The 12040-nt window shown below is 47.4% G+C and overlaps 1 protein-coding gene across 1 annotated transcript in view; it reads left to right on the top strand.

Moving 5' to 3' along the window:
- The window catches only part of LOC118428625 (integrator complex subunit 1-like), a 50941-nt gene that overhangs the window by 27694 nt on the left and 11207 nt on the right, over positions 1 to 12040 (top strand). Inside the window, exons 31-41 of the mRNA XM_035838730.1 lie at positions 1209 to 1277; positions 1718 to 1793; positions 2300 to 2342; positions 2717 to 2788; positions 3124 to 3306; positions 4432 to 4576; positions 5547 to 5675; positions 5955 to 6138; positions 7143 to 7364; positions 9244 to 9331; positions 11544 to 11818. Coding sequence (XP_035694623.1) covers positions 1209 to 1277; positions 1718 to 1793; positions 2300 to 2342; positions 2717 to 2788; positions 3124 to 3306; positions 4432 to 4576; positions 5547 to 5675; positions 5955 to 6138; positions 7143 to 7364; positions 9244 to 9331; positions 11544 to 11818 — 1486 coding nt within the window. The remainder of the gene's footprint in view (positions 1 to 1208; positions 1278 to 1717; positions 1794 to 2299; positions 2343 to 2716; positions 2789 to 3123; positions 3307 to 4431; positions 4577 to 5546; positions 5676 to 5954; positions 6139 to 7142; positions 7365 to 9243; positions 9332 to 11543; positions 11819 to 12040) is intronic.

Here is a 12040-nt window from a genome sequence, read left to right as displayed (position 1 = left end):
ATTTTTTTCTTGTTGGACCCAGTCCGAAAAAAACGGACCTGAAAAAGTCAGTGGACCAGATGAACAGATTATATTGGCAGGTGTTCAGGCATTTTGGGGGCTTACATGTCCAAGAAAATAACAATTATAGTGAATAGGAGGAGAGATGATACTCATATTTACCAAGTTTCTACAGTCAAACTTGGTCTGAAACAGGTGCAGATAGTGTTGTTTACATGAAGAAAGGATTTTAAAATGGACCTGGACCTGATCCTCTGGACCTGGACCGTACCTGTACCTGAATTTTCTGTACCGGTACCAACCCTTAACCCACATTCAGACAAGATATTGTCAGGTGAAGTTGTAACTAATGATGATATACAACTTACTTTTTTCCTCAATTCTACCACTTCATTAGTCGCTGGCAACATTTTTTCTCTTTCCTGCTTTCTAAAAATTCTGTTGGACTGGGTCAAAATATGAATCTTGAGATTCATCGTTGGACACTCTGTTGACCTTTTCTGCATACACTCATATCCCTAATAGGTTATAAAACATTAGCTACTAGTAGCTAGTGAACAACTGAACTGAAGTGAAGAACTGTGCTTACTTATCCTGGCATTGCTTGCCTGGATGTTTCCACAGACTACACTGACTAGCTCCTTGGCTCTAGTGCCACTATGCCCCCAAGGAAATTCTACAGCAGAGAAATTAGAGAGAAATTGGGATCTGGCATCCAGGCTAGGCACTTGACCCAGTCTATTTCTAACCCCTGACCTCACACTCTTGCAAGGTTTTAAAGACTGCATGCCCATCTCACTGTGCATGTGCCTATCACTACCATCATGGTGGCTTGTCAACAAGTCAAGCTATTTAGCATCTGATTTTCAGATGTTAGCAAACTTTGTTGTCACAGTGGTAGGCTGTTACATACATTTGTTTTGCATGTATATGTGTGTCAAACTCAAAATGCATTATGAGAGTAGAATTGTTTTGGGTGATACCGTTCAAGATGGACATAAAGTCCTAATTGTCAAAATCATTGTCATCATCATCCTCATTTATTTGGCGCAAGTTGGATGCATTGTTAGCCTGGCTAAATTGGACCTCAGCCAGCTGGCCCCATCTCACAGCCCACATTAGAGTCATATAACAGACATTAAAAAGTTTGCCCTTGATCATTTCACAATGACCTGCCGTACCCTGTTCTTGTGCCCCCCCTCCCGCAGCCTACATGAGCCAGCTTGTGGAGGTGCAGCACATGCGGGGTGTGTTGGAGGAGAGAAGTTCAAGCTTTTCCTGACGACCCATGGGTCTCTGTCCACGGGTGAGTCTGCGTCGCAAGGTGCAGATTTATCTTAATATACTGTTAGCAACAACAAATGACAGTTTACAAGAAATCCTGCTTCAGAATCATATGGTTTTTGTTTGAAACACAGCCTAGATGTCGAATATACAAAGATCTAGAAAGATGTAAAAAGTTATTCCATTATCATGTAATGTGTTTAAAGACTTAGGAATAATATCAGCAATAGTATATTCTCTTACAAATTCAATCTTTTTGGTGTTGGACCATTGATGTTTCTTACTTGTATTAAAATTGCAACAAAACAATAATTGTAGTTAGTACAATTTCTTGCTATGCTGTCAGTTGACAGATTGTAGTATGGGATAGGTGCTAGCCTTGACTATCATAAAATTGTAAGATTGCTTCCCTCCTTGTGCGAAATCTCAGGAGCTGTGGGAGATGTGGAGATGGTCTCACCTGTGGAGGAGGAGAGGGGGTTGCCAAGACGACCGCAGCCTTCGTACAGGTATGTGGGCCCTCACCTGGTATATCAGTGCTTAATTTTTTGTTCCAAAGGATATGATGGTATGAGAATAAAGATGTAACTTGTATATTGTTATGCTAATTGTGGATATGAATAAAATCAAATAAAGTTAAAATAAGTGTTGTTGTTATTTAGCCTTCAAGGTGTATGAAATGTATGTGTAAATATTTTTTGGACTCTCCTAATGAGCAGGTTAAGTGCCTGTCTGCTTGACCTGCACGTGACTTTTTATGGTGAAGGAGGGGTGTGCAATTCCTTCTCAGCCCTCTCGTCTACTGGAGCACTAAGTCCTACAGGGACAGAACTGTAGGCGACGTGTGTGACGGCTCTAGCAGATGCAGCTTTGTTGTTCGGAGTATCCGTCTTCTAGGAGGACTTCCGACCAAGGGGTTCCTCCTACCCCTTACTCGTGTATCATGGCGGGTGCGTCATGCCCGAACATGCCCCTAAGCCTGTAAATACAATACTTGTCATTCCTCCTTTTTCAGGCCACCATCTACAGAAGCTGGCTGGATGCAGGAAATTGTAAAGGTACAAAAGATTTGTTAGTTTTTCTTCAGTCTATGTGTGTTTGTGTGTGTTTTGTGTGTGTGTGTGTGTGTGTGTGTGTGTGTGTGTGCACCCATATGTAAGAATGTATATGTGTATATATCATTATATCTGTGTATGTGTGTGTGTGTACAAAAACGTATATGCCTGTGTGTGTGAGTGAGTGAGTGTGTGTATGCACAAGCGCATTTGTGTGCATGTGAGAGGGTGCTAAAGCCATCAAAGAAGTGTATACCTCTAGTTGGCAATTTGTCCTGTGGAAATGTGGAAAACCATGCTGGATTAAACATTGTTGAACAGTGAAGAGGCCACACAGATGTGACCCCAATGACCTTTAACCCCTCTGCTCCCCACAGCTGTTCCCAGTTGACCCCGGAGCCCAGGTCACTTCCGCCATGAAGAAGGACATTGTCAAGGGTATTCAGCTGGTAAGAAGTGTTTGTTGACATAGTCATGAGGAGTTTATTGCAAATAAGGCTAATTGCAAGTTACTGCATGAAACAAAATGATAACAATGGTATCAAGAACTAGTTCCTTCAGTACAATTATACATGAAAAATGTTACAGCAGTTTTGTTAAATTTGACCATTTCTTTTTAGTCTGCCTAAGTGCCTAGGTCAGGGACTGGCCCCTTGCTCCTCTCCGTCAGAACTCTCCAGGTTGCACAGTCCTTTACACTTGTTTCCGTAGACTTGATACTCAGTCCAGTGTCTTTAGTTTTGATAGGTATTTTTCTCCTATGCCATGTTCTGTGCTCCCACAGGGCCTGTCTAAAGAGATCTCCTCTGTGACACGAGGAGACGAGCGGAGGGAGAGTCTCGGAGACGTCCTCATCACTACCATCCTCCACCTGTGTGGGGGAGACTACTCCATCCCGTTTACCTCCAGTCTTCATCAGAACTCACACCTGTCCTGCCCCATCTTCAGACTACTCATGGCTCGAGAGGTAAGTCTCACCTGTCTGTCTCACCTGTCTGTCTCACCTGTGTGTCTCACCTGTGTGGCGGAGATTACTCCATCCCGTTTACCTCCAGCCTTCATCAGAACTCTCACCTGTCCTGTCCCATCTTCAGACTACTCATGGCTCGAGAGGTAAGTCTCACCTGTCTGTCTCACCTGTCTGTCTCACCTGTCTGACTCACCTGTCTGTCTCACCTGTCTGTCTCACCTGTCTGTCTCACCTGTCTGTCTCACCTGTCTGTCTCCCCTGTCTGTCTCACCTGTCGGTCTCACCTGTCGGTCTCACCTGTCGGTCTCACCTGTCTGTCTCACCTGTGTGGTGGGGACTACTCCATCCCGTTCACATCCAGCCTTCATCAGAACTCACACCTGTCCTGCCCCATCTTCAGACTCCTCATGGCTCGAGAGGTAAGTCTCACCTGTCTGTCTCACCTGTCTGTCTCACCTGTATTCTCACCTGTGTGGGGGAGATTACTCCATCCCGTTCACATCCAGCCTACATCAGAACTCACACCTGTCCTGCCCCATCTTCAGACTACTCATGGCTCGAGAGGTAAGTCTCACCTGTCTGTGTTCTCACCTGTCTGTCTCACCTGTCTGTCTCACCTGTGTGGCGGAGACTACTCCATCCCGTTTACCTCCAGCCTTCATCAGAACTCACACCTGTCCTGCCCCATCTTCAGACTTCTCATGGCTCGAGAGGTAAGACTCACCTGTCTGTCTCACCTGTCTGTCTCACCTGTCTGTCCTCACCTGTCTGTCTCTCACCTGTCTGTATCACCTGTCTGTCTCACCTGTCTTACCTGTCTGTATCACCTGTCTGACACATCTGTGTCTTACCTGTCTTCTCACCTGTCTGTCTCACCTACCTGTCTCACCTGTCCATTGTCACCTGTGTTTCCACCAACCAGTATTTGTTTGAGGGTTGGTGTTTCTGGTTGCTTGCTTGGTTGCTACATGTAAGCTTGGGTTGGTTGGTTGAGAAACAGGAAAATTTGATAATAGCAACTTCCTTTCAAACTACAGACGACTGTAGGTTTTAATTTTTTTTAAATTCTGTGTTTTCAGAGTTTTGTAGTCATTTTACTGTCATTCTACATGTACCTTTCAGAATGTTCTGCGGAAGAGGAAGCAGTCCTCTGGGTTCCCTGCTCTGGTGTCTCGGCTGGTGAAGTACCACAGTAGCAGAGGTACCCTCACCACGGTACTGAAGCAGTACCACCGACAACTGGCACCCGTGCAGAAGGACATCAATAGTGAGTACTGCTGTACACGTACATGTTTCTTCCATAAAATACCACAGTAGCAGGCTGAGGTACAGTAAGTACCACAGTAGCAGAGGTACCCTCACCACAGTACTGAAACTGTACCACTGACAACTGGCACCGGTACAGAAGGACATCAATGGTGAGTACTGCTGTACATGTTTCAACCATAAAGTAACACAATAAGTACCACAGTAGCAGACTGAGTTACAGTAAGTACCACAGTAGCAGAGGTACCCTCACCACGGTACCGAAACAGTACCACCGACAACTGGCACCCGTACAGAAGGACATCAATGATGAGTACTGCTGTACATGTACATGTAAGGACCACAGTAGCAGGCTGGAGTACAGTAAGTACCACAGTAGCAGAGGTACCCTCACCACGGTACTGGTTCAGAAGCAGTACCACCAACAACTGGCACCGGTACAGAAGGACGTCAATGGTGAGTACTGCTGTGCATGTTTTTACTATTATGTACCCAGGCAGTCCATCACTGCAGTCACACATTCCTTCATTCACACATTCACTCCTTCACTCCTGTTGTTACAGTGCTGTCAGCCCTACAGGCTGTCCTAGAGGCTAAATACCAACATCAGCAAAATCTCGTCCGACAGGCCATCGCTGCCGTCAAACATTCCATCATTCATTCCTTCATCTGCTCCTTCACTCCTGTTGTTGCAGTGCTGTCAGCCCTACAGGCTGTCCTAGAAGCTCCGTACCAGCATCAGCAGAACCTGGTCCGGCAAGCCATCGCTGCCATCAAACATTCCTTCCTTCCTTCATTCATTCACTCCCTCATTCCTGTTGTTACAGTGCTGTCAGCCCTACAGGCTGTCCTGGAAGCTCCTTACCAGCATCAGCAGAACCTAGTCCGGCAGGCCATTGCTGCCATGAAACAGTCCTTCTTTCTTTCTTTCATTCATTCATTCATTCACTCCTTCACTCCTGTTGTTACAGTGCTGTCAGCCCTACAGGCTGTCCTAGAGGCCCCGTACCAGCACCAGCAGAATTTGGTCCGACAGGCGATCGCTGCCATCAAGCACGCAGACCCCACCCAGCCGCTAGACTTCGGCCTGGTGCACAGAGGTGAGCTTTATTTCTTTCTTGGATCCTGACAATTGTGTGCTTTCATAACACAGGGCTCAAGATACATTTTAGGTCAAATGTACTGTAACATCTTTAATTATAATTAATGTGTCATAAGTGGTATAACCCCAATGGTGCTGTAATACACCGTATGATTATGACTGACTGTCATAAGCCCTCCGGCTCATTCATACATGTACAGAATCTGATACAAATCAATTAATGATTAATTGATTGATTGATTGATCGATTATTGATCGATTATTGATTATCCCCCAGTGTGCGCGCTGCTGTGCAGGTTTAACTCCCCACTCCTGGAAGAGTTCCTGGTTGCCTGTTTGACCCTTGGCCTCAGGCTGCCCCCGGGGGATGCTGGGAAGGGTGAGGTCATGACCCAGAGCCACACCCAGCTGCTGGCCAGGATGCTGATGGAACAGAGGGGGGTGTCAGCTGCAGGGGGCAGGTGGGTACAGGGGGGTCATGTACAGGGGGGTCATGTACAGGGGGGTCATGTACAGGGGGGTGTCAGCTGCAGGGGGCAGGTGGGTACAGGGGGGTCATGTACAGGGGGGTCATGTACAGGGGGGTCATGTACAGGGGGGTGTCAGCTGCAGGGGGCAGGTGGGTACAGGGGGGTGTCAGCTGCAGGGGGCAGGTGTGTACAGGGGGGTCATGTACAGGGGGGTCATGTACAGGGGGGTCATGTACAGGGGGGTGTCGGCTGGAGGGGACAGGTACGTACAGGGGGGTCATGTACAGGGGGGTTCATGTACAGGGGGGTCATGTACAGGGGGTCATGTACAGGGGGGTGTCTGCTTCAGGGGGCAGGTATGTACAGGGGGTATACAGGGGGGTGTCAGCTGGTGGGGGCAGGTATGTACAGGGGGTATACAGAGGGGTGTCAGCTGGTGGGGGCAGGTATGTACAGGGGGTATACAGGGGGGTGTCAGCTGGTGGGGGCAGGTATGTACAGGGGGTATACAGGGGGGGTGTCAGCTGGTGGGGGCAGGTATGTACAGGGGATATACAGGGAGGTGTCAGCTGGAGGGGGCAGGTATGTATTTGTGGTAGTACTTGCAGTCAGAATAAGCATATACTGTAATTTTATTCATGTGCAACACCAGTATACTGACATTCCGGTATTTTAACCTGTATCAAAATGATTTTTAGGACATATTACCTGTATGCAACCTTAGGTTCATTTTTCTTTGATGCATCTATCCTGTGGCCCCAAAAAAAGACAGGCCTGTCCAGATAGCATATTCTATATCAGATGTCTGGATAGCTGGTATAACCACCCTTGGGCACAACACACCTGTTCAGCTTCTGTATCATTCTGTATCATATAGATGGTATAACTGGTTCATCTGCTCTTCACAGAATTCCAACCTCCCCTAGGAGAATTCCAAATTCCCCTTGATTCCAATCTCCTCTATGACATGTACATGTTGTATGCATCTATCCCAGGGTTCCCTCCCCCGTGTCGGGCCTGCTCGTTGATTGGCTGGAAACCTCGGACACCGAGATCGTGTCCACCTGCGCGGACCACCAGCTTCACCTGCTGTTCTCGCGTGATGGCGGCCGCAGCTCCACACAACCCTACCTGCTTGCGCTCCTGACGCACCAGACTAACTACAGCACACTGCACAGGTGTATCGAGTTCCTTCTACAAGGGGAGGATAAGGACAGGTGAGTTACAGGTGTTAGACAGGTGTTTAAGAGCAGCAGCTCCACCCAGCCGTACCTGCATTCGCTCCTGACACACCAGACCAACTACAGAACGCTGCACAGGTGTATCGAGTTTCTTCTACAAGGGCAAGACAAGGACAGGTGTAGGACAGGTGTTTAACAGTTGTTTAAGAGTAGCAGCTCCACCCAGCCCTACCTGCATTCGCTCCTGACGCACCAGACCAACTACAGAACGCTGCACAGGTGTATCGAGTTTCTACTGCAGGGGAGGATAAGGACAGGAGTGTTACAGGTGTTAGACAGGTGTTAAAAAGGTGTTAAACAGTTGTTTAAGAGCAGCAGCTCCACCCAGCCCTACCTGCATTCGCTCCTGACGCACCAGACCAACTACAGAACGCTGCACAGGTGTATCGAGTTTCTACTGCAGGGGAGGATAAGGACAGGAGTGTTACAGGTGTTAGACAGGTGTTAAACAGGTGTTAAACAGTTTAAGAGTATCAGCTCCACCCAGCCCTACCTGCTGTCACTCCTGACACACCAGACTAACTACAGAACGCTGCACAGGTGTATCAGCTTCCTACTGCAGGGGGAGGATAAGGACAGGTGAGTTACAGGTGTAGGGCAGGTGTTAAACAGGTTTTTAAGAGCAGCAGCTCCACCCAGCCCTACCTGCATTCGCTCCTGACACACCAGACCAACTACAGAACCCTGCACAGGTGTATCGAGTTTCTACTGCAGGGGCAAGACAAGGACAGGTGAGTTACAGGTGTAGGGCAGGTGTAGAACAGTTGTTTAAGAGCAGCAGCTCCACCCAGCCCTACCTGCTGTCGCTCCTGACACACCAGACAAACTACAGAACGCTGCACAGGTGTATCGAGTTTCTACTGCAGGGGGAGGATAAGGACAGGTGAGTTACAGGTGTTAGACAGTCAGGTGTTTAAGAGTATCCTACCTGCTCGCGCTCCTGACACACCAGACCAACTACAGAACGCTGCACAGGTGTATCGAGTTTCTACTGCAGGGGCAAGACAAGGACAGGTGAGTTACAGGTGTTAGACAGGTGTTAAAAAGGTTAAACAGTTGTTTAAGAGCAGCAGCTCCACCCAGCCGTACCTGCATTCGCTCCTGACACACCAGACCAACTACAGAACCCTGCACAGGTGTATCGAGGTCCTTCTACAAGGGCAAGACAAGGACAGGTGAGTTACAGGTGTTAAACAGGTGTTAAACAGTTTAAGAGTAGCAGCTACCTGCTGGCGCTCCTGACACACCAGACCAACTACAGAACGCTGCACAGGTGTATCAGCTTCCTACTGCAGGGGGAGGATAAGGACAGGTGAGTTACAGGTGTAGGGCAGGTGTTAAACAGGTGTTTAAGAGTAGCAGCTCCACCCAGCCCTACCTGCTGGCACTCCTGACACACCAGACCAACTACAGAACCCTGCACAGGTGTATCGAGTTCCTGCTGCAGGGGGAGGATAAGTGACAGGTGAGTTACAGGTGTCAGACAGGTGTTTAACAGTTGTTTAAGAGCAGCAGCTCCACCCAACCCTACCTGCTGGCACTCCTGACACACCAGACCAACTACAGAACGCTGCACAGGTGTATCGAGTTTCTACTGCAGGGGGGGGGGATAAGGACAGGTGAGTTACAGGTGTTAAACATATGTTTAAGAGTACCAAATCATCCGGTCCACTGAATGTTTTTACATCCATTTTTTTTTAGACCGGTCCAAGAAGAATAACCAGTTTTGTACTGGAACGATATACTGGTCCAAGAAGAAAGAGCCAGTCTTGTATTGGTACGATATACCGGTCACCATCCTACTGGCAACCATTGAGTACATAAAAATCTTCCTCTTTCTCTTCCTTTCTCCCAGAATCAGTTCTACGGCTGCACTGGACTTCCTGTGGGCCTGTATCCACATTCCGAAAGTGTGGCAGGGTCGGGACACCAAAGTACCACAGGTGAGAAACTTTCTAATGATTCTGTTTAAGTTGAGTTTCCTTTTACATAACCAGTTAAAATTACCTGCTGATGTTTTGATGTCTTTTAGACACCTTCCTCAGAGCTTCTAGATAGAGGTCTGCTTCCCACTGCTACATGTATAATGTAGCCAATGTAGGTGGCAATTTTGCGGCGAGAACACAATTCCAAACGTGGCTAAATTTGTATCCCCCCTCATCACGGTTCATAACTGGAGTTGACTTTCTTATCCAGACTGCAAGCAAACATTGAAACATCAGCAGGTAATATTAACTGGTTGTGTCTTAAAAGAAAATTTACTATCCTATGACCTGCCAACCTGATGAAATTATTTTCAGAACGTCTATTTCGTATGCAGAACAAGGTTGTTTTCCCTGATAAGTGAACACAAAAAGGACATTATGATCCTACATAATGTTCTTAGGCCTAGAGATAGGCCCAGGGTAGCCTGGGTACCATCCGAAAAGTAGTTCGCTCCGACGTTCATTATATACTATTTACAGTCGCTTCTAGCTCTGACATTCATTATACACTATATACAGTCGCTTCTCTGTGTTTCCGTCTGGGAACGCGGACCATCTTAACGTCTGGAATCGTCCAAATTTCGGAAGCAGGCACTGATTGGTCCCTACTCATGAGCGAATTATGGAATGGGTTCAAACGATCGTTCGAACCGGCGTTCCAACACCGGACAAGCCCTCCGTCCTCTTGCGGGAGGCCTGTTGTCAACGAACGTGTGCTCTAGAACCTATTCCTTGATTCGCTCATTAACTGACGTTAGCACCAAATGGTTTGAATGTGCAAGTCTCCAGACGGATAGCAGAAGCGAACATAGGAGCGAACTACTATCCGGATGGTACCCAGGCTAGGCCCAGGGTGTATCATGGTGAACTCTGAATTGGTAATCTGTTTCCTTCTCCCATCTTTAGAGATGCCTGGATAAGGAGAAGGTCCTACAGCTCAGCCCCACCCAGCTGTGCAGCCAGGTGGACATTACATTACTGTATTACATTACATAACATTACATTACCAACATTACATAACATTACAAACAAAAGGAATCCGGTCTCAAGTTGTGATGGCAGACCATGCGTCCCTGTCGATCATTGCTCGTTGTAGGTTGTCAACTTCTAGGCCAGTGTCTTTCCTGAGTTGCTGCCGGTCTACCCGGCCTCCTCTTCCCATGCCTGGGCGTCCAGAGTTCCAGGTCATTTCCTTGCTCCTGAGGCATTGTCCTGCAAACTTTAATCTGTTATCTGTTTCCCCCATCTTTAGAGATGCCTGGATAAAGAGAAGATCCTTTAGCTCAGCCCCGCCCAGCTGTGCAGCCAGGTGGACATTACATAACATTACCAACATTACATAACATTACATTACATTACCAACATTACATATTACAAACAAAAGAAATTATCAATTGGTTATCTGTTTCCCTCCATCTTTAGAGATGTCTGGATAAGGAGAAGATCCTACAGCTCAGCCCTACCCAGCTATGCAGCCTGGTCGACATTACATAACATTACAAACATTACTGTATTACATTACATTACCAACATTACATAACATTACAAACAAAAGGAATCCGGTCTCAAGTTGTGATGGCAGACCAAGCGTCCCTGTTGATCATTGCTCGTTGTAGGTTGTCAACTTCTAGGCCAGTGTCTTTCTTGAGTTGCCGCCGGTCTACCCGGCCTCCTCTTCCCATGCCTGGGCGTCCAGAGTACCAGGTCATTTCCTTGCTCCTGAGGCATTGTCCTGCAAACTTTAATCTGTTATCTGTTTCCCCCATCTTTAGAGATGCCTGGATAAGGAGAAGATTCTGCAGCTCAGCCCCACCCAGCTGTGCAGCCCAGTGGACATTACATAACATTACGAACACAACAAACCAATTGGTTATCTTTTGAACCGAGTCTTCTTCATTGCAAAACCTTCTTTAGTAAACGTTTCGACGACCATCTGTCACGTTCATCGGTACAAAATGAAACAAATGCTATCGGTACTATATGAAGTAGACACAGTGGGACGTGCAATCCAAACTTAACCTACTGTATTGTGATGTAACAGATGGTCGTCAAAACATTTACTGAAGAATTAATTTAAAAGAAGGTTGTGTAATGAAGAACTTTGTTCAATTGATTTACCACCCTAATGAAACTATTAACCAATTGGTTATCTGTTCCTTCCCATCTTTAGAGATGTCTGGATAAAGAGAAAATCCTACAGCTCAGCCCCACCCAGCTGTGCAGCCTGGTCGACTTCATCCTGCAGGAGGCCGCCCAAACCTGCCACGCGTCCTCGGGTGACCCCACGACCTCGGACGACCCCGGGTCGCTCAGGGAGCGCCTCTCGGACAGCATCCAGGCCCGGCTGCCGCTGCTGCTCAGCTGTTGCCACGGCAACAAGAAGGAGGTGTCGGCGGAAGTTTTGGGGTATCTGCAGAAGAAGATGGCAGGGCAAGACAAAGATGGGTAAGGTGGAACGACACCAGGGTTGGAGCCAGCACCCGTCCTTCCGTCCTTTGACTGAATTTTGCAGCTGGGAACGGAAAATAAATTTGCCCATTCCATCCCCTGTGAGGAAAATTTAATCCGCTAAATGCAGAACATAGCAATTCAGAGGGTCTAGATTTCAAAATTTTCTTGGGAGCATGCCCCTGCACCCCCTAGGAATGCTGCGCCAAAGCCATTCAA

This window comes from Branchiostoma floridae, chromosome 13, assembly GCF_000003815.2.
Source record: "Branchiostoma floridae strain S238N-H82 chromosome 13, Bfl_VNyyK, whole genome shotgun sequence".
NCBI lineage: Eukaryota > Metazoa > Chordata > Leptocardii > Amphioxiformes > Branchiostomatidae > Branchiostoma > Branchiostoma floridae.
Note: the sequence above shows the minus strand (reverse complement) of the source record. Positions and strands in the feature narration are given on the sequence as shown.